Source organism: Amblyraja radiata, chromosome 10 (assembly GCF_010909765.2).
Source record: "Amblyraja radiata isolate CabotCenter1 chromosome 10, sAmbRad1.1.pri, whole genome shotgun sequence".
Lineage (NCBI taxonomy): Eukaryota > Metazoa > Chordata > Chondrichthyes > Rajiformes > Rajidae > Amblyraja > Amblyraja radiata.
In genome coordinates, this window is record NC_045965.1 from 20,307,519 (window position 1) to 20,330,761 (window position 23,243).

The 23,243-nt window shown below is 41.2% G+C and overlaps 1 protein-coding gene across 2 annotated transcripts in view; it reads left to right on the top strand.

Moving 5' to 3' along the window:
• Positions 1–22,845, top strand: part of cachd1 (cache domain containing 1) — a 153,238-nt gene extending 130,393 nt beyond the window's left edge. The window contains exons 16-28 of one of the 2 annotated variants that reach the window (XM_033028290.1): positions 39–149; positions 1,726–1,848; positions 2,523–2,622; positions 3,581–3,697; positions 5,079–5,239; positions 9,969–10,055; positions 10,983–11,099; positions 12,010–12,161; positions 14,026–14,187; positions 14,789–14,866; positions 17,301–17,402; positions 20,263–20,414; positions 21,214–21,327. In XM_033028290.1, the coding sequence (XP_032884181.1) occupies positions 39–149; positions 1,726–1,848; positions 2,523–2,622; positions 3,581–3,697; positions 5,079–5,239; positions 9,969–10,055; positions 10,983–11,099; positions 12,010–12,161; positions 14,026–14,187; positions 14,789–14,866; positions 17,301–17,402; positions 20,263–20,396 (1,444 nt within the window). In that variant the 3' untranslated portion in view covers positions 20,397–20,414; positions 21,214–21,327. Of the gene's footprint in view, positions 1–38; positions 150–1,725; positions 1,849–2,522; positions 2,623–3,580; positions 3,698–5,078; positions 5,240–9,968; positions 10,056–10,982; positions 11,100–12,009; positions 12,162–14,025; positions 14,188–14,788; positions 14,867–17,300; positions 17,403–20,262; positions 20,415–21,213 lie in introns of both variants that reach the window. The other variant, XM_033028289.1, reaches the window with a different exon arrangement.
• Positions 22,846–23,243: the final 398 nt, after the last annotated feature.

Sequence of the window (23,243 nt, forward strand, 5' to 3'; positions counted from 1 at the left end):
TTTTTTCTAATTCTGTGACATTGTCCGGTTATTGCAAGGTACCTCCATTCATTGGCAAACCCAGCTCTGATTACCTTCACTGGCCCATACCTGGATGTTGGAGGAGCTGGTTACGTTGTTACACTCAGCCACACGATTCATTCTTCCAGGTAATGTATAGACTTTAAAGAGTTTTACTAGTAGGTTGCTTGGATTAAAGGGCATTACCTATAAGGAGTGGTTGGACAAATTAGATTGTTTTCTCTGGAGTGATGGAGGCTGAAAAGAGACCTGACAGAAGTATATAAAGTTATGAGAGAAAGATGGTCAGAACCTTGTTCCCCGGTATGGAAATGTTAAAGACTACAGGGCATAGATTTAACGTGAGAGGGGCAACATTTAAGGTGAGAAGGGTAAAATTTAAATATGATGTGTGGAACGGGGGTTTTTTTTTAGGCAGGGTGGCAGTGCCTGGATCATGCTGCTGGGGATGGTGGTAGAGGAAGATATGATTGTGGATTTAAGAGCCTTTTACATAGGCACATCGAGATGTAGCGAATGGAGAGAGATGGATCACGTGCAGGCAGAAGAGATGAGTTTAACCTGACGTTGTGTTTGGCACGGATATTGTGCACCGAAAGGGCCTGTTCCTGTGCTATCTATTGAGGTTCTATCTATTGAGGTGTTAATTACATTCAGTTTTGTATTGTACATCTGCAAATGATGTTGCTTAAGACTGTGCAAGTTGCTGATTTTGTACCAGAAAAGATGTGGCAGTATTGACAAGAGAAATGAACCTTATTCAGAAACTATATATTAGCATTTCCTTCTTGAGTTTAGGGCTCGACAATGACCGGAAGCACCAGGCTTACTGTGCATTGAAGTCATCCAATTATGCTCAGTCACCAGCCCCTTCACAGGATCCATCGGTGGAGCACTGGTGTTTCCCAACACTTAACACGGCAAAAACTGCAGCTCATTTGATTTTAATGGAGGGGAGAAGCTGTGTGAAGCTGGTTATTGTCTCGCATAACAATGAAAGTTTCCATGGATGTAGCTAGTTTTATATCCTGCCATGTCTTAGGATATATATTTGTGGGAGGGTTGCTTGATGATCAAGAATGAAACAATTACTTCCAGGAATTTCTCACTGGGTGATTTGCTGAAGGTAATAATGGACTCGGCAGATGGGTGAGTAGTAGGTATTAATGAGCCACTGCTGTCAGACAATTCTGAGCCGTTTTTGGAACAAATCTTTTCATGGAAATTTTCAATGAACTTCTTTACTCAGAGAGTGGTAGCTGTGTGGAATGAGCTTCCAGTGGAAGTGGTGGAGGAGGGTTCGATTTTATCATTTAAAAATAAACTGGATAGTTATATGGACGGGAAAGGAATGGAGGGTTATGGTCTGAGTGCAGGTAGATGGGACTAAGATGGCCTGTTTCCGTGCTGTAATTGTTAAATGGTTATATGGAAATGTCAACACTTTCATCGTGCACCAGCTTGTTAATTTCTTATGAAAAATGTAGAAAATATAGATTAGTTGATCGTATTACTGTGAGCATACAATCTGCTTGCCTCATTGTCTGTTTATTTCTGAATGAATAGAGGTTATTTTTCGTTTGATTTATCAGAAAATTGTGATGAAAAGCAAAATGCAGAAAAAAATATTCAAGAGGAACTATTGGTCAGGTAAACATGTGAAAGAAATATATCAAAGTATCGTCTTTTGAACTTACTCCCCAGGTCCCTGTCGGCACCGGGCCATGCTGTGGCGGTGATGGGTGTGGACTTTACCCTGCGATACTTTTACAAGGTTCTTTTGGATTTATTACCCATCTGTAATCAAGATGGAGGCAACAAAATCAGGTAATTCCAACCCAGGGAAGGTCAACTCAGTAAAGCACAAGGATCTATTAAAGAAGAATAACACATTTTTATTTTATTTTTTAAAAATATTTTTATTAGAAGCAATGTACAGTCATATAAGCTGTGGCATATAATATAATACATTTCATGTACAACTTTTAAAAAATTTAACAGTAGAAAAATAACAAACATTTGGCTATCGTTTGGCATTTTAATAAATTTGAACATCTATATAGTTGATGCAGAAGGATGCGCAGATTCTATTATATATGGAAGAACTTCTTCATCTCTTCAGATTGGCATGTTTACTCTGCAAATGTTATTAAAATATAACCTGTACATTTCAAATTATCTGTTTTACTGACAATAGACAATAGGTGCAGGAGTAGGCCAGTCAGTTCAAGTCATTCATGGCTGATCATCCCCAATCAGTACCCCATTCCTGCCTTCTCCCCATATCCCCTGACTCCGCTATCTTTAAGAGCCCAATCTAGCTCTCTCTTGAAAGTATCCAGAGAACTGAGAATTCAACAGACTCACAACTGTGTGAAAAAGTGAAATACTGCTATTGTTTTCTGATTATAACTTGAAAATAGTTTTTTTTAGCTTGTTACATAAGACCATTCGCTGTTTTGTTAAAGGTTTCTTTGAACATATTTACTTCCTGTCAATAGGTGCTTTATCATGGAGGATAAAGGTTATCTCTTGGCACATCCAACTCTAATTGACCCCAAAGGCCACGCACCTGTGGAACAGCAACACATCACCCACAAGGTACTGAAAACATGTCACTTGAGCACTGAGCTTTGCTGAGTTTTATTTTTTTTAATACAGCAGAATTTCACTGTTAACTGCCAGTTTGAACTAGTTGATCAATGTAGTAGGTGGTTGAAGTTTGGGGATTTTGAGAAAAATGTGGTGAAATTATTTATCAGATGGCTATAATTGAGAGCATCTAAATTATGCTATCCGAGCTGTCCAATTGATATTCTCAGGGACATTGAAACCCCAATTTTGTGATTCATTGCTTTAGCTGCTAGCCAGATTGGAAATCCAGATTAATCTGTTGCATCTCCGAGTAAAAAATATAGCATTGGAGCATACGATCACAATGCACAGACTTGTACATCATGCCTATGTAAACACTTTAATCATTTGTTGATGAAGTAGTAAGACTAACAGCTGAGTATGTTAGTGTTTTTTTCATAGATTGTTGTGCTTGCTTTTCTTTCTTAAAAGGTGGTACATGTTAAGTAAATGTATTCACTGATCTGCACTGGAATGAATGCAGATGGCTAAAACAGTGTCCCCATAGCTGTCTCTGTTATTGGTCTGCACTGCTCATGCTTTTAAGTGGTTCTGATTGGAAGAGTGCTGATGGTGTTTGTGATTTAAGTACTTAGGATCTAGCAGTGGCTCTGAGAGCTAATGAACCCCTTTGTAATCATTGTGGAATGGAATGTGCCCCCAAAAGAGACTATAGTACATGCACATACCAGCTAAAAGCATTTGTACAGATAAATACCCAAATCGGCAATTTTAATTAGGTACTAATCAGTACAATGGATTTCTGAATTGTAAAAAATAACATTAATGATAACTCTTAAGGGTGTTGAATCTGTCATGAAATGTATATATCTGCTTGTTCTTATGTTAGATAGGGCTACACAGCGAAGTGTGCAACATTTTCTAGTAGAATTAAAAGGAAATGGTTTTCTTTGTTTTCTATCAGGAACCTCTGGTGGCGAATGACATCTTAAACCATCCCAATTTTGTGAAAAAAAATCTTTGCAACAGCTTCAGTGACAGGACAGTACAACGATTCTACAAATTTAACACCAGCATTGTAGTAAGTCTGCTTTAAAACAGCATGGTTTAGAAATTATTCTCAGTCTCCAAGTATACTGCGTCTAAGGGTATTGCATGTCAGAACAAGCTAACTCTCACATTCACAGGGAACATACGTACTTCCCACTATAGCAGAGGTGAGGAGAAAGCTGAGTACAGGTTAGGTTTAATAGGTAAAGGTTTAGTGAGATAGGTTTAGGGTATAGATGCATGGGGTGGTGGTGAGGTTGGCATGCACCCATGAAAGATTGGAGTTGTTGAAAAGCAACTGGAGACACAATTGTAGGTGGTGATGTTGCAGATTAAAAGGCTGCTGAGAAATTTGGGGTGGAGATCAGGAGAGGGAAGGTTTTTGTCACAGGTACTGGGGAAGGGGTGACATTTTTGGTTAGGCGGCTGCTACAAGATTGACAGACGTGCAGGAAGAGATCTATGAGGTCACTGAGGATCAATTGCAGGGGATCACAGAGGACTTTTAGTGAAGCCAGGAAAAGTCCCCAGGGATAAATAACCCATTCTGGATGATTTTGTAACCCCTGGGTTGCTGCCAGAACAGCCCTTAAATCTTCACATAGAGTAGCTTCTCTACTTGTTTTTAAACCATATAAGAACATTCTGAAATGTGGCAAATGAAAATGTGCTATTTGAAAGATAGATAAGCCTGGAAATGCTATATACAGTGCCCTCCATAATGTTTGGGACAAAGACCCATCATTTATTTATTTGCCTCTGTACTCCACAATTTGAGATTTGTAACAGAAAAAATTACATGTGGTTAAAGTGCACATTGTCAGATTTTAATAAAGGCCATTTTTATACAATTTGGGTGTGGATCAGTACTGATTTATGGACATGGTGTATTATGATGCCGCAGAGGCTATCTCTTGCAAGCACCGTAAATCCCAGGCTTCCTTCATCAGAGTTTGAATGCTGTTTTCTACTGTCACTGGTCTACAAATGTCTCTTTTTAGTTACCTACCATTAGCCTCACTGATGACTTGTTTTGATATTCCTTTAACCTCCCCCTTTTCTTTGTGTTGCACATGCATGTCCGCACTCGTGAGTAGTGTGTGAAATGTGACTATTAGAATCTGCATATGAGGCAATATAATGTGAACTAGGCCTGAAAATGTTTTACATTTGTCAATGTTTTACATTTGTCAATGTTTTACATTTGTCAGTGAATGATACGAGCAAGAATGGGATCCCATACACACTTGCCTTTTCAGCCAGGAGTGATGAAGCTAAGTATTGCACCCTAATAAAGGTCCCCTGAACCTCGGATTGGATGTAGGGCCCGATCTGCATTGTGCTGTAGTAGAACCCTTGACCCAATTTAATTGAAAAAAAAATTTCTGATATCGTGCACTTTCTTTTGATAGGGTGATCTGACCAACCTTGTTCATGGGAGCCACTGTTCAAAGTACCGATTGACCAGAATTCCTGGCACCAATGCCTTTCTTGGAATTGTTAACGAAACATGCGATGCACTTGCTTTCTGCGCCTGCAGTATGGTGGACAGACTTTGCCTGAACTGTCACAGGTCAGTGATCTGTTATTTAACGGGATAGAATTTTACACTAATATATCATTGGGGACGGTGTGTGATGTTACACTATAGTAATCAGTCAATAAAGTTAATAGTTCTTATCAGATACCATGCCGTTAATAATTGGATACCTTGGGAATTATGTTGGCCAAAAAAAATGAAACTGAGCATTCTCTGAAATAGTGTAAAATTCTATTGTAAAATAGTGCAAAAACAAAGTTAATGAACCTGCAACTGAAAGAAAGGTGGGTTAAATGGGGTTTTCTGAAATAATTTGTTGTGTTATGTATGTTGTGTTATCTGTATTTTAAATACAAATAATTCACGCAATTTGATAAGATGTAACCTTCAATGAACAGGCATGTGCCAGAAACTTCCTGTACTTAATGCCACTGCGTTAATAATTTTGGGGTGTAAAATGGCAACCGGTAAAAAGTACCAAATGTTAACACTCACTAGCATATTTACATGTCCTTTCTAACCATTGGCTGTAAAGTAATAAAATCACTACCATGTACACCACCCCATCCCACAGGTTGGATTCTTAATGTTGTCCACCCACTCCCTCCCCCCTCTAACTCATCTGTGTGCCACCCCCTCCCACATCCTCTGTACTCGTACTTGACTGTGGCATGAAGGTGCGGGTAAAACCCATGTGAGCCTCACTGAGCGACTGTCCACACGGCAGGTAACAAGCTTCAACACCTGCTGCTAGGAAGTTGCAGCTCCCACTCACCTGACACTTGTCTCTGCCATCCTCATTGCCTGCTTTTTCTTGCTCACCTTCCATGCCTTGATTTGTCTCTGCCTTCAAATCCTCTGAGTATTTGTCCCACTCATCTATCACCTCTCACTCTCTTGTCTGGCCTCACTCTGTATCCAGCTTTCCCTTCAGCATCCGCCTTCTACCACAATCCCCACTTATGTCTCTCAGCTGCAGTGGCCTGGGTTCAGCCCTGACCTCCAGTATTTTCAGTGAGGAGTATGAATATTCTCTTTGTGTGAGTGAGTTTCCTCCCATATCCCAAAGAAGTTTAAAAAAATGGTGGGTGAACGAAGTTATAGGAACTGCAGATGCTTGTTTACAAAGAAAGACACAAAGTGCTGGAGTAACTTAGTGCGTCAGGCAGCATTCCTGAAGACCATGGATAGGTGACGTTTCGGGTCAGGACTCTTCTTCAGACCAGTAGAAATGCACGAAGAAATGGTTACAGGGAAAATTGGGGGAATGGAATTTATTTGTGAGTTAGCACAGACTCAATTGTCCAAACGGCTTCTTTTTATATCACAATGAAATATGAAACTTCGCAACCTGACATATCAGGTATGGAATAATAATAATAATAATATATTTTATTGTCATTGCACGTCAGTGCAACGAGATTTAGTATGCAGCTTCCAACCGATGTAAAAGAAAAGTTAAATAAATAAATAAGCTGTGTGTCGTGACCATCCGAGGGAGACAGTCCAGAGGGGATGGGGGGCACTCAGCAGGGCCGGTTCAGAGCTGCTATAGCTCTGGGAATAAAGCTGTTTCTGAGTCTGGAGGTTTGGGCGTAGAAGGCCTTGTAACGTCTGCCGGAGGGAAGTAGTTCAAACAGTCCGTTACAAGGGTGTGAGGAGTCTTTATGGATGCTGACGGCCTTCCTGAGGCACCGTGTGTGGTAGATGCCCTCCAAGGCTGGTAGCTGTGTCCCAATGATCCTCTGCGCTCTGTGGATGACGCGCTGAAGAGCTCTCCTCTCCGCCTCCGTGCAGCTGAGATACCACACCGAGATGCCATACGTTAATATGCTCTCTGTGGTGCAGCGGTAGAACGTTGTCAGCAGCTGTTGGGGCAGACCAGTCTTTTTTAATGTCCTCAGGAAGAACAGTCGTTGCTGTGCCTTCCTGACCAGCGCAGCAGTGTTGGTGGACCATGTGAGGTCCTCAGAAATGTGAGTGCCCAGAAACTTAAAGCTGGACACTCTCTCCACACTTTCCCCGTAAATGGAGATTGGGGCGTATTCTCCATTATGGGACCTCCTGAAGTCAATAATCAGCTCCTTGGTCTTGGAGATGTTTAGTGACAAGTTGTTACGTGCGCACCAGTCCGCCAGGTTCTGCACCTCCGCTCTGTATTTTGTTTCATCACCGTTGGTGATCAGCCCAATCACTGTTGTGTCGTCTGCAAACTTCACGATGGTGTTGGTGTCGAATGCAGGAACACAGTCGTGAGTGAAGAAGGAGTAGAGCATGGGGCTCAGTACACAGCCCTGTGGTGTGTCGGTGCTCAGGGTGATAGTGGAGGACAGGTGCGGGACCAGTGTCACTGACTGCGGTCGCTCCGTCAGAAAGTTCAGGATCCAATCGCATATCGGCGAGCTGAGGCCTAGCTGGTGGAGTTTAGTGGTGAGCTTGGTGGGGATGACCGTATTGAATGCAGAGCTATAGTCAATGAAGAGCATCCTCACGTACGTGCCCTGTCTATCCAGGTGAGTCAGGACAGTGTGAAGAGCCAGAGAGATGGCATCCTCTGTTGATCTATTTGCCCTGTATGCAAATTGATGAGAGTCCAGTGAGGCAGGGATGCTGGATTTTATGTGGGCGAGGACCAGCCTTTCGAAGCACTTCATTGGGATTGGAGTTAGGGCAACCGGGCGGTAGTCATTCAGGTTGGTGACTTTAGACTTTTTCAGCACCGGCACTATGGTGGCTGTTTTCAGGCACTTGGGGAACGTTGCCAGAGATAGAGACAGATTGAAGATTCTCGTGAATACCTCCGCCAGCTGTACAGCACAGTCCTTTAGTACCCTTCCCTGGACTCCATCCGGGCCTGCAGCCTTGCGTGGATTGATCCTACGCAGAGCGCACTGTACCTCCTGAGTGCTCAGTGTTAAGGCCTGTCCCTCCATCATGCCCGGGGTTATTCCACTCCTGGTGGTGTTGCCAGTTTCGAAGCGGGCAAAGAATGTGTTTAGTTCGTTGGCCAGTGTGATATCACCGTGGGGGCAGGCGGGGCTGCTCTTGTAGTCAGTGATGTCCCTGACACCCTGCCACATGCTTCTGGTGTCCGCGGTATTGAAGTGGTCTTCCACCCTTTGCCTGTGGATGTCTTTGGCCTTTTTTATGCCTCTGTTCAGGTTCGACCTGGCCGCACTGTAGGCAGAAGTGTCCCTGGATTTAAAGGCGTTGTTGCGTGCCCTTAGCAGATCCTGAACTTCCTTGTTCATCCAGGGTTTCCGGTTTGGGAACATCTTTATTTGCTTGTCCACTGTGACAGTCTCCACACAGCAGTTGATGTAGGAGAGCACAGTGGATGTGTACTCCTCCAAGTCTACCTCTGTACCACTGGTTGCCTGTTGTGCAAACAGGTCCCAGTCGGTGCGATCAAAGCAGTCCTGGAGTTGTAGGGTGGCTTCCTCGGGCCATATTTTGACCGTCCTTATTGCAGGTTTGGTCTTGCGGATGAGGGGTCTGTATGCAGGCAGTAGAAACAGTGAGAGGTGATCGGATTGTCCCAGGGATGGGCAGGGGAGAGCTCTGTAAGCGTCCTTGATGTTGGTGTACACTTTATCCAGCGTGTTTGAGCCCCTGGTAGGGCACTGCACATGCTGGTGGAATTTGCGGAGTGCGGCTCGTAGGTCGACCTGGTTAAAGTCCCCTGCAACAATTAAAGCACCGTCGGGGTGAGCATCCTGCTGCTTACTGATGGCCGAGTGCAGCTGTGCTAACGCTAGGTTAGCATTAGCCTGTGGTGGGATGTATATGGCCATGATGATAACCACTCCCGAGGCAGGTAAAACGGCCTACATTTAAGCAGTAGGTATCCTTTAGATTAAAATTGAGATTTACTCCCTAATGTGTAAAGAGTGGGTGAGAAAGTGGTAATAATAAAGAATTAGTGTGAATGGGTGATTGATGGTCGGCGTGCTCAGTGGGCCAAAGGGCCTATTTCCATGCTGATTCTCTAAGCTTTTAAATATAAATGGATGCAAGAATTCACTCAAAGTCAATTTTATTCGTCACATGCACTCGAAGGTGCAGTGAAATGAATTTGCCAGCAGCGATACACTTAAAAAGAACACACAATACACAATACTCGCACCCTCCATCTATAACTCCATGTTAATGCTGAACGCTGTTGAATCTTTGAGGGCATAGATTATGGCCTTCCCCTTCAGCATCTGTTTACATGCCAGATTGTAAGGAAACGTAGTGGATTTGAGCTGCACAAGGGATTGCGGATACCACACCTTCCAATTCTCTTGCTCCCAAAGCTGTGATCCTTTGGGTTTCCTGATTTCCTGTGCTCTGTTCCAAATTGCAGTTTAAATTTATAATTCCCAAGGGCCAGGTATTCTTTCCCGCAGCATAACCTGTGTTTTTACACTTTGCTTTATAACCCAAATGTAAAAAAAAAATTTCATGGTTCTTTATAACAATGGGACAAATGTGAAGTGGCACATTAATGCAATATTCTTTATTATAAGAAATAATATTCTTACATTCAGCGTCTTAAGAATATTATTCAGCAAGTGAGTTATCATGTCTGTGCCGTCACTGATATTAAATTGGGAAGAGTTTGGCCAGGATATTGGGCAGATATTTTGGAGGGGAGGTAAAATTGTGTTGTCATGATTAAAATGAACTGTGTTTTTTCCATTGGGCACAAGAAACAAGTGTACCTACACAAAGTTGTTGAACGGCTGTTTATCATGTTCCCTTCAAACAACTTATTTAGAATGGAACAAAATGAATGCGAGTGCCCCTGTGAATGCCCCCTGGAGGTGAACGAATGTACTGGCAACCTGACCAATGCAGAAAGCAGGTAAGAATTATCCCAAATTATTTTTTTATGCGGAATAGTCTCAGTAAAATCCTTGGGTGATAGCATGGTTTGCATTAGCCTGGGTTCAATCCTGACCTCCAGTATTTTCTGTGAGAAGTATGAATGTTCTCTTTGAGTGAGTAATACTCGGCATTAGGCTGGATTGGGCAGTCCCAACAATATTTGAAGCTCAACACCATCCAGAGCAAAGTAACACAATCAGTATCTTATCCATATTCTTTCTCTTTATTATCAGTCCACAAGTTGCAGTGTGTACTATCTGAAGTGCCCAGGCTCTGCGCTTGTACTGCAGTTACTCGTGTAGGTTATTCCAATAGCTACTTCTGAACGTACAAATTCTACCAATACAAAGGACAAAGGCAGTCAGAGTATAGAAATTCCCATTCAAGTTGCATCCCATCCTGACTTGACATTTTGTTGCTATTCCTTCGTTGTTGCTGCCATCTAAATTCTGGTCCCCTCTATCCAGCAGTATTGCGGGTGTATGTTAACCAGAAGCCTCAAAGGCATCTTACCACCAGCTTCTCCAGGGGCAGATATGGTTAACCAATAAATGCTGGTCTTATCCTCTTTTGCATTTGCTTAAGCAACACTGGTTTGACTTGAGTTGGGTGGGCTGTAACTATGGGTTCAATACTCTTGTGTTAAGGAGATTAGTTTCAAGCTGCTGCTGTGGACCATTAATGTCCATTTATGTGTTCAAGACAAGATTGTATTCTGTTCTTCTGCTCTCTTTAATGGAATAGCTTGTCAAAACTCATTGTGTAACAAAACATTGGAAAGAGATTACCACCTCTAGCACTAATTTGAAGAAATGAGTGGGAGGGAATAATATTTTAATTACTAATTAGTATGCCTGCAAATGTTTGAGACGTGAATAATTGATTTTATTCTTTAATAAAACAGGAATCCAAGTTGTGAAGTCCACCAGGAGCCTCTGACTCTTGCTGCCTTTGACCCCAGTCTACAAGAAACCCTCCCACAGTGCATTAACACCAGATGCAACCAAAGGACATTGAGCGGGTAACCCCAATTAACTTACAGTGCACACATTTGTGACCTAAAATGTGCATTGCTGTTATTCTTTTTCTGTATGAAACAGATGTCACAGGCATGTGTTTGTTCCTTTATGGTTGATGCTCACCAAAACGTTGAGACTTGACAGAAATGCTTTTTTTTAAAATGGAATTTAACTTTAGAGATGCAACGCAGAAACAGGCGCTTCGGCCTCCATGTCCGCGACGACCAGCGATCACCCCGTACACTAGCACCACCCTAGACACTAGGGACAATTTAAAATTTTACCGAAGCCAATTAACCTACAAATCCAAGTGTCTTTAGAGCGTGGGAGGAAACCAGAGCACCCAGAGAAATCCCACGTGAACACAGGGAGAACATACAAACTCCATAGCATCCATAGTCAAGATGGAACCTCTGGCACTATAGGGCAGAGACTCTACCGCAGCTCCACTGTGCCGCCCTTCACAAGAGTTATAAGAACTCAAGTTTGTTGTTTCATTAATTTCTGACTTTTAGTCATTGGCACATTTTGTTGTTCTGGCAATCTCCTTAAGTCACTGGGTTTTGATGCAAGCTTAACCTCTAGTGATACACTGGTGTTAACTGAGGCTTTATACTCATCTGTGTAGCTTTAACTGGTCTCAGCAGGAGGGCAGGTGAGGTATAACTCTGCCCCAATCTACAAATGGTAAAAAACAAAAAAAGATTGTTAGCCTGATTGAAAGTGATGATTGTGACAATATTAAGGTCAGCTATGTTATTCCCACTGTTAAATTGGCTTGAAACAATGAAGTTTGCACAAAACCATTCATTGTTGAGTGGATCATTGAGGGAATTTGTGCCATCAACTGCAAGAATGCACTGGAAATTTGCTCATCTCGTTGAATGACTGGCTCTTTTCTTTCCATTCCAGTGATTGTTTTGGTGTTTTGGACTGCGAATGGTGTATGGTGGATAGTGATGGAAAAACCCATCTGGACGAGCCATACTGTGCATCCCAGAAAGAATGCTTTGGAGGAATTATAGGAGCTAAGAGTCCCTACATAGATGACATGCCTGCCTTGGGTAAGGATGAAAGAATGGGTGCAGTGAATGGATGGGCACGAGTGGGCCTGTTACATGATGCGTCCTTTATTAATTTTGAAATGCTGAATGCTAATTTACAAAAACATAAGTAATAAAGTACAATGGCCAGAAACTCCTATTATTGATACCTGTCAGGAATTAAATTGTCAGCTAAAACCACAGATAAAGTCGCCACCAACCATTTTTTGACAAAAATAAATGCTTTAAATCTTGTCTGCTTTTATGTTTCCAATAATGTAAATTGTATTCCCCCCCCCCCCCCCCCGCTATCCTTTTTCTCATTCTTCTTCAAATTAAAAAGGTTGCGTCTTCTTTGCTATTTCCTTTACATAGTTCAAATTTGCTTTCTAGTTCTTTTATTTGCTAATTTATAGCGGGCCCACACACTATCACATTCTGAGATGCATCCTCAGTTAAGCATTCATATTACCATACTCTCAGTTTACAAATCTTTGCCGAGGCCTTGCTGTGCCCACTGAACTGTGCTTGCTCATTAACCTAGAGCATTCTACCACTCATTCTGTTGCCTTGAAGGCAAGTAATTGAAACACACTATTAAGGCCCTTTGTTTAAGTCACTTCACATGCATGGGCATTTGAAGTTACATGTTTGAGTACGGTGCCAAGTTGCCAAGTTGTGGCTTGTTTAAGGTGCTTAAAGACTCTATTGAATGTGGAGCTATTCAATCCATAATCCCTGTTCCAGTCAACAGCTGCTACACTGACTCAGCGGGCAGACCCACTGAGGCACCTGTCGCTGGAAACCTTCCTGATCAAATTAGCTCTACGTTTGCAAATATTTATTTATAGTTACTCAAATGAAATTGTCACTTTTGATGAAAGATTGCAACAAGTTCTGCCCGAGTAACAAAGGCGATTCTATTCAGAGAGCGTACAGGCTGTTTCAACCTGTAGATCTGTGCCTGTACTGTTCCGCCCTCCCTCTGTTTAAATCCAATGTCAGTGAGCCACCTTTCAAGTCTTACGGACACAATAAAAAATTCAGTTTGCCTCTCACAGGAAAGCTGTATCATTTCAAAACAAATTGCCCAGTAGGTCATGTATCAAACCCCAGAATGTTGTTACTTTTCTTTGGAACGTGTGATTGTTGTGCACCAGAATGAACTACTTCCAAAACATACTCGTCTGTAATTTTCATTCACTTGTCGACGAGGAAACGTTGATGAACATTTAATTATTACAGCTTGTAGCTCGGTCCAAGAAGATAACATACGTATTCCCCAGGGTCCTACCATTCACTGTGAAAGTCCTGCCCTTGCTCGACATCGCAAAATGCAAACCTCGCACTTGCTTGAATCGAACGTCATTTGCTATTCCTCGGACAACTAACCTAGCTAATCAACAACCTGTTGTAATAGTTGATATCCACCTGTGCTGCCTATAAATACACATATTTCAGTGTCATCAGCAGACTTACTAACCATTTCTTGAACTAAAAAGTGAATGTCATGCAAATTCTGCTTAAGCCAAGCCTGGTCCTGTATTTAGCTATTTTCAGTGGATGGGTTTTCAGCACCATTCTTGCAGCTTCCTTCAGGGTTGATGCTTGGAACCTTTGCTGTCCAGTGCTCACTTCTGAATGTGGGCCACAATATTTGTTACTGGCTCTTTTCACTTTAATCATCTGGAGGCCTGGCTTCTAGCCCATCATCAGTGACTAAGGCTGCTGCCATGGAATTCCTTTCCTGCCACAAAATAAGCTGAATAGTAGTAGTCTATGTTCAGGGTCCCTTTGGTTGAAATATCAAGGCTGATAAGCATTTTGCAACCTTAGACACTGAGCCAAGTAACCTCCTGGTCGTTTTTTTCTTTTTGAATGATAGGAGATGAGGTTGTGGCATTGAACATGATCAAAAGCGCGCCAGTCGGGCCGGTGGCTGGTGGGATCATGGGGTGTATTATGGTGCTAGTTCTGGCAGTGTATGCTTACCGACACCAGATCCACAGGAGAAGCCACCAGCACATGTCTCCTCTCGCAGCCCAAGGTAGGAATGGGTTTTTAGCATTTCGAAGACCACATTGCCAAAGTTTGGGGAATGTATGATTTGACACACGAGAAGAGTTAAGAATATTTGTTTTATACATATTGAATAGAATGATTTGAATTGAGAAGGGAAGGATTACTCAACGTGTTAGACTGGAGTTAAAGGAGTACAATGTTCCATCTACCATATTCAATGTCTTTTGTAATTCATTTCTACCCCAATGGTACTGAGGCTATCTGTTAAGTTCCTAAACCATGCAGATTGGAGGGCCCCAACTTTTTGTTTATTTTTCAACTGGTGCCAATGTCTGAAAAGTGGCAAAGTTCGAAGTTAACATTTCCTTATTATGATAGCAGTTTAACTGCTACACTACAATAATAGTTCAATTTTCAAACTATTATATCTTAAACTCCCTTTTATTTGAAATTGGTTTTAGAATGGAATTAATGGTGCAAAGATATTTGTTGGTAGAAAACAGCGTCATCTCCCCCCTCCCCCCCTTCCTACATGAAAGGATAAAACATGATTATAAACTGCTGAACCAAATATAATCTATTTTTCAAAAAGCTTGCAATTAATAATTATCTTTTATCACAAAAAGAGATGTCTGTCCGAATGTCCAACCTGGAAAATGACCGTGATGAGAGGGATGAAGATAGCCATGAGGATAGAGGGATCAGTAAGTATTATCTGCCAGGAGAATAAAATTAAGATGGATTATTTGAAAATTTTATTTGTTGAGTGAAACGCCCCAGTCACCGTAGTGATTTTAAATTTAACATTTCAGAATGCCATCAGGAAAGGCTTCCTTTTAACAACTGTAGTTCAGGACATAAGCAGATTGTAACTCAGTACATGAAAGTTACATGAACTCAGTACCTGGTGGTTCTGTCAACGACACCACCTCATATGATTCGGCTAATTCACTGGATGTATTCAAGAGAGAGTTAGACATAGTTCTTAGAGCTAACGGAATCAAGGGATCTGGGGAGAAAGCAGGAACGGGGTACTGATTTTGGGTGTTCAGCTATGATCATATTGAATGGCAGTGCTAGCTCGAAGAGCCGAATGGCCTACTCCTGCACCTATTTTCCATGTTTCTATGAGTGACATAAAACAGGAATCTTGAAGAATCCATTGCTGATCAATGTGGTGTCAGCTCTTGTAGGCTGAGATGATAATGGATGTATTGACATGCCTGGCAAGGAGGAGGGAAGAAAATCATCCAGGATTCATTCTTGTTGCTCTTGAAACCTGTAGATGTGGGAGTTGTTCATGGGCAGAATTGTTTTTTCTCATGAACCAGTGGTTCTGTAAATATGCAACGTTCAGAAAGGCATCGTAGTCATACAGTGTAGAAACAGGCCTTTGGCCCATCATGCCAACACCGACCAACATGTCCCATCTACACCAGTCCCACTTGCTTGCGTTTGGCCCATATCCCTCTAAACTTGTCTAATTGCTTCATAAACGTTGTGATAGTCCCTGCCTCAACTACCTCATCTGGCAGCCTGTTCCATACAGTTCCCAGTGCCCTACCATTCACTGTGTTGGTCCTGCCAATGTTAGACCTAGCACGTGGCACTGGAAGCAATCCCGAGATCACTACCCTTGAGGTCCTACCTTTCAGCCTTTTACCTGACTCCCTTTACTCATACTGTAGAGCATCCTTCCTTTTCTTAGCTATATCATTTGTGCCAACATGCATGACAACCTCCGTCTGCTCCCCCACCCCTTTGAGGATGTCATGCAGCCTGTCTCTGTCATGGCATGTCGTCTCTGAGACGTCGTGAACCCTGGAACCAGGGAGGTAGCACACCATCCTGGAGTCTTGACTGCTTCTCGCAGAATCTCCTGGCTATACCCCTGACTATAGAGTCAGTTCAGATATTCATGTTTCCGCATCTTATGAGTTAGAAAAGTGGAAAATCTTTAAAGAATAATTACAGAATTAAGCATTGGTCTTATTTGCTAACTTCCAATTTCTGGGATTGTTATTAGAATCGGGAATCTGAATCGGACCCTGTGGGCCGGATGATTTTGGGTTACGGGACCCATTCGGCCCAGTGGCCGTAGGTTGCCGACCCCTGATTTAGATTAATCTCATACGAGAAGAATGAAAAAGTCATTTGTTTTCTTTCTGACTGTGACAGATTTGAGTTTAGTTTTCCAAATGTCTTTTACAAGGAAAATCTGGTTTTTAACCAGTTTACTCTAGTATTCATTTTTTCCCCCCATTTATCTGTTCAAACGTTGCTGTTTTTTAAAACCCTTTACAATTGCAGTCTTGGTTTATTCCACAGCATGACGCATTATTTACTTTAATTATTGTATTCTAATAATCAGCTATGCTTCTGAATTTAAGGTTATGATATATTGTATTCTTCTTTTGAATCCAAGATAGTCTTAAACAGTGATTGTAAACTATTGCTCTCTCCAGTACACCACTAATGTCTACCATGTAAACCCATGTAGTATGATGCCCTGTTTTCTGTTTAACGTTATAAAGATGATGTGGAACTGTGGTGCCAAAACACGAGCCACAACATTAAGTAGCTGCACCTATTGCGTAAACAAATAAAAGATGAAAAATAAGAGCAAGGATAGGTGGCAAAAGAGCAGTGGAAAAATGGTGGGAGTATTTTTTGAAATCCTCAAAAAGTGGAAAATTAAAAAATGAAAGTTCAGTCTGAAAGCACAAAGCCATTACCACGCTGCTACTGTAACCAAGTTCGGGGGTTACCTTAACCTTTGTTCCTAAGATGCCTAAACACCTCTACTATTTGTGCCCCGGGTGGGGTAGGGTGGGGTGCCTCTCGTCCCATGGGGTTGGGGACGGTAATCGGATGGAGAACCAAGAGTCTCCATTGTCTCTGGAACTAAACTTAAAATTGGCGAGTGATTAGGGGATAACAGTATAAAGAACCACTTCATTGCAATTGAATTTAGCAGTCTGTTGATTGTTCAGTTACCCATTCCTTCTCTGCTTCTTGTCACCTTTCCACTGCCCTCATGCCCATGCACTGTTTGAACCTGAAATGTTAAATTCACTATAATTTAGACATGTACACTCAGAAAAGCAGATTTTATTAATAGTTGCATCTTTTGAATAGTAAGTAACACAAGGTTTATAGCGGCTGTAATTGAAAGACACGCGCACAGTCCAGAACGCAGACGGCGGTACTGGGGACGTTCGGGAACAGAGAGTGATCACGGTAAGATCAATGACGTCACATTTCATTCATTGGAGAAAGAGAGAGAAAAAGCTGATTTACCTTGGGGCAACATTTCACATTCCAGAAATTAGAGAAATTATCTTATTTCTATCTGAATGGAACTGGTCCTATCTGTGTGGGCAGTGATTATGGAGAACTTCAGTCAAAACTAGAAATGAATTATCTTCCAATAGATGAAAGAATGTATGGAAAAAATCATAGGAATAAACAAGTCCTGAGCTACCTTTTCTTTATTTTAACACCTCAACATTTTTGGACCCAAATATATTCTGTGGGTCTTTTTGTTTATATAATACTGTAACACTGTCCAGCTCGCTATTGAATAGGTTCTGTTGTAGCATCGTGAGTTTGACAGTGTTTAGTGTTCTTAGGCTAGACTTCTGAGAATGTAAGAAACCTGTGCTTAAAATGAATTAATACTTCGAGATGATGTTTGAGCTAAAAACGGATGAACTTTATAATTCTTTCATTGATGCATGTACTAAATACATAATTTAAGATTGTTTTAAACCAGTAAATTACAAAGATTTTAGTGCATTAGAGACCCTGTTGCCTTAGTGCTTATTTTTGTTACTTTCAATTATAACCCTTCATCCTCAATGTTCTCCATTGTTCTAATGACCATACAATAATAGATAGAATGCATACCAAGTCATTGAAACTACCCATTTTCTAAAATTGTGTTCACATCTAGCAGTTATCCAATGCTTAACATAGTACGATATTCCAAAGATGCGTTCAGACAGCAGAGCCCATGCTCAATGTTTCCTTAATAAATTATGCTTTGGCCTAAGAAATCAGATTAACAAATTAATAGGAAACTGAACTTTTCATTCTGTGAGCTCACTCGCTCTCTTCAACTTCTCTGAGAGCAGTGCAAAGCAACGTGATAGTGTACACAACACATAGTATCATAGTGTACAGAAATGCAGCACAGTTTACAGTACATTCACTCCCAGTTATGTAGCTTGATGCATGAAGTTGGTTAGATTGAATCATTTAACATTTCAGAAATTAGCAAGTGATCTTATTTCTGTCTGAAAGGAACTGCTCCTATCTGTGTTGGCAGTGATTGAGACATAGAGTGGTACAGCACGGGAACGTTCCCTTCGGCCTACAATGTTTGTACCAAACATGATGTCTAGATTACAACACATAATCCTCCGAAATTTCCGCCACCTCCAACAGGATCCCACCACGTCACATTTTCACATCTCCACCCTTTTCCGTCTTCCGCAGAGACCGTTCCCTTTGCAACTCATCCCTTCCCACCCAAACCACCCCCTCCCCAGCTACCTTCCCCCGCAACCGCAAAAGATGCAACACCTGTCACTATACCTCCCCCGTGACTCTGTCCAGGAACCCCGACAGTCCTCTCAGTTTAGGCAGAGGTTCACTTGCACCTCCTCCAACCTCATATACTGTATCCGTTGTTCAAGATGTAGACTCTTGTACATCGGCGAGACCAAAAGCAGACTGGGCGATTGTTTTGGGGAACACCTTTCGTAGCCCGCCTGAACCTACCTGATCTCGCGGTTGCTGGACACTTTAATTCTCCGTCCCATTCCTCCACAGACCTTTCTGTCTTAGGTCTCCTCCATTGTCAGAGTGAGGCTAAATGCAAATTGGAGGAACAGCATCTCATATTTCGCTTGGGAAGCTTTCAGACCAGTGGTATGAATATTGATTTATTTCACTTCAGGTAGCTCCAGCATTCCCTCTCTCTCTCTCTATCCCTCCCCCACCCAAGTCACACCAGCTTCTCATTTTCACCTGACAAACAGCTAACAATGGCCTGTTTCCTTTATCATCGTTAGTTATTTGCATATATTTAATTCATTGTTCTTTATCTCTTCACATCACTGTCGATATCTCTTGTTTCCCTTATCCCTAACCAGTCTGAAGAAGGGTCCCGACCTGAAACGTCACCCATTCCTTCTCTCAGGAGATGTTGCCTGTCCCGCTGAGTTACTTCAGCTTTTTGTGTCTATCTTCGGTTTAAACCAGCATCTGCAGTTCCTTCTTACACATGATGTCTAGATAAACTGATCTATTGACCCTGTACCGTATACCTCTATTCCCTACATTTCCATGTACCTATCTAATGCTGCTTAAATGCACTATCGTATCTGCCTCAACCACCACCCGATGCAATGTGTTCCAGATCCCCGCCACTCTCTGTTTTGAAAATAAAACTTGCCCTGTACATCTCCATTAAACTTTCCCCGTCGCCATATAGCTCACCAAATGGCTTTTCCTTCTAGTGTTGGACATTGCCATCTTAGGGAGAAATGTTCTGGCTATCTACCCTTTCTATGCCTCTCGTAATTTTATACACATCTATCAACTCTCCCCTCAACCTCCGGCATTCCAGTGAAGATGTAGTACTTCAGTCAAAACTAGAAATTATCTTCCAGTAGATGAATGTCCAAAGAAACTAATGGGCGTTAACATCTTCTGAACTGCAGTTTCTTTATTTTAACACCTCAACATTTTCTCTTGCTTCAACTTAACAAGATGTGTGGTAGATCTGTGAAATAAAGTATTATCTGGAAATCTAAGAATCCGAAACCTAAGACACCACTTCTTAACCTTGTAACAAATCTGCTGGTGTTGCCTATGGTTGGATTCAGATTAACCAATTAGCAGTATAATTTATCCGTCAGACCTGTTCTGCTGAACGCTAATGTTCATGCCAAACAGACACACCTATAGTGCAACAGAGCATTTGAATAGCAGCACTTCTGCATGTTTTCACAGGTGTGTATTTTGGGATTAAATCCACCCAGTTATTATGCAACAGGTCTAACTTTAAAACGTATTTAATTAATTTGCATAGAGATTCAGAAATCTTGTTGGTTCAGTCACCATCCTGAAAATGGCCCGAGGATTGAATTTGCCGAAAGAGAGAACATATTCAGTTCAAATAGAACGTGTCCCATCCAGATTCCTGTCATTAAAAATATGGTGTGATGTGTTGCATTGAATAAGGTACAGTTTTACAAAGCTTTTAAAATTGAAGTGAAGTGATAGATATCCAACTTGGAGAGTGAATGTAGTGCCCCCATGCAGTTTTTTCTTATTAGTATTAAAATGCACTGCCGTTGATGTTGGCATCCCTGCAGAACATCTTCAATGATCAAAGTGTCTGAAACATTTCTACTTCAGACAATAGATAATATTGTACCAGTTCCTTAGCTATATCTTTCAATGTGGTTGGAAATTCAGTTCTCAATGCTGAAATTGTTGCAGGGAATTAGCCTGACTGACATGCAGGGAGAAGGTAGAATTTGGACAAGAGTCACAGCTAGAATCAAGAAACTGCATATGCTGGTTTACAAATGTTGACACAAATTGCAAGAGAAACTCAGCGTGTCAGGCAGCATCTCTGGAGGACATTGGATAGGTGAAGTTTCTGGTCGGCATCTATCTTCAGACTCCGTCAGGATCAGACTTTAGCCTGAATAAACGTCCGTACCTGAAATGTCATCTATCGATGTTCTCCGGAGATGCTGTCTGACCCGCTGAGTTACCCCAGCACTGTGGGTCCTTATGAATCGCAACTAAACACAAAACTGTTTCTTTCCAACCTCTGATAAACATTTTCAGTTTTATAAATCGTATAGCAAAGTATTGCAAGTAAGAATGTCATGGTTCTATCTGGAACATAGGACAATAAAACACTCTTGACTAGCTCGGACATAAAATAGTCAAAAATAAATCCCTAAATTGTGGTTTCTATAAGTGATGTATTTCAAATATAATTTTTTGGCTTTGCATTCATTTGCAGGATACAGCACCATGAGTCCTCAAGAGGACAGTGAAAACCCACCGTGCAATAATGACCCATTATCTGCAGGAGTGGATGTGGGGAATCACGAAGAAGATTTGGAGTTGGACACTCCACCTCAGACTGCTGCTTTGTTAAGTCACAAATTCCACCACTATCGCCTACACCACCACCCTTCCCTCCACCACAGCCACCATCTACAGGCTGCAGTTACAGTACACACAGTGGATGCAGAATGCTGAACCATTTGACCTCCCCATTCAATAGAAGCTACAATCAAAAGGAATTGCAGCAACTTTTGCTTTAATCATCAGCCTTTGAGTCAAATGGGGAAAACTCTTATGGATTTTTAAGGGATTCTGAAAACCATCAAAACAACTCATTTGGAATTGTAAGTGTTAACAATACATCACAGATTTTTTTTTAAATAAAGGATTATTTTTCTACTATTTATTGAACCTTTTAACAAAAATAGACCACGGTAAGCAGTTTTTTTGGAACTGCTGTTCCTGACAATGTCATCGTGGATTAAGAATGAACAAAGCCACACGGATAATGACTAAGAATTAATTATATCTGAATCAACAAGTGAAGTTTGTGAACACGTTGTATTTAGTTTGTGTTTGATTGCATGAGCTCCACAAACCTTTTCAGAATAGTGTTATTACTAACTTGTTGTTGTGGGCCACAGTCTCGACCAGTGTCTCATCTTACTTCAGGGGCAAGAGGACATCGAGAGATGATGGAATGCAGTTGTGCAAACCTGATAGTCTATGTAGTGGGCACCTAATTTTGATCATGCCACTCAGCAAGCTAATTGGAGAACGGGTACTTTCCCACAAGGAATCAAATAACTCATTTGGCTCAGTGTTTTTATTATTAGTAAGCAGCTTTCACGTGTTAGAGAATCTGGGATATTCCTGCCTCTCAATCATATCATTAAGTTACCTTTTGTTGTAGCTAAGTAATAGGAATTCTCATCACAAGCCACAGTCGACATCTGAGCAGGCTGTGAATGGAGTACCACAGGTAGCTGGGCTCACAGGTAAGGACATAGTCTTAGCTCAAATAGCGACCTGGCAGTTTTTTTTATGAGCACCACTATAAGTAAAGCAGTGATTGGTAAATGATGCTTATTGCTGCTGTTTTAAAGTGGCGACGTTATGAGACTGGTCTGGAATGAGATTTTGTCACGGAATGTTAGTGTTAAATACTTGTGGTACAGTGGAAAGTTGTGCGACACCAGAGTTTTCAACAAACTTCAAAGCTCTGAGGCAAAGTCAGTTGTCAAAAAGCATGACCTGAAGAGCCATTGATGCTGCAAATGTTTTTTGTTTAATAACTGTATCCTCAATAGATTAATCTCTCTAGTGGTCTTTGCTCTTTCAGTCAATTATGATCTTACATGTAATATTAAAAAAAACTGAATTGCTGCTGAAATTACATGAAGTTTAGGGGAGGGGAGATGATTAATGTACAGGTCATATACTCTCCAACCTAAAAATTGTTTTATAAAATTGTAAAGTTAAGTTTTTTTTATTTTTATTGTTACAGTTGATTAAAATTTTAATTATTGTATTCCTATGTTTTTAAACTGTAAAATCTTTTTATTAAACAAAATCTGAAAATAGATTTTACTTGTGTGAAAGATATATAATTCAATTGTGAAATTAAATGAGCACAACTTCAAAAAGGTATTTGGCATTTGTTTGTTTATAAAGCTGTGTTGCATTTTGAAGTGGTTGTACACATGAGAAAGTTGTAAAATTAATCTTTATTCTCCATGGGGAAAGCTCTGTCAAATACTTTGCACCAACATGATGCGTTCAATGAGTATGTAGAGAGGGCGCATACAATAAACCTTCAAATATGACTTTTATTTTTCACTCAACAGCCAGTTTCTTACAAAAAAAGCCTGCAACAATGTTCTCCATACTTTTGCTTCCCTGCTTTAAAAAAATATCTTATTCTGCTTAAGAAAGTTGTGGTTGACAATTATGAATGACAGCCAAATATTTTTCCCAGTGAAA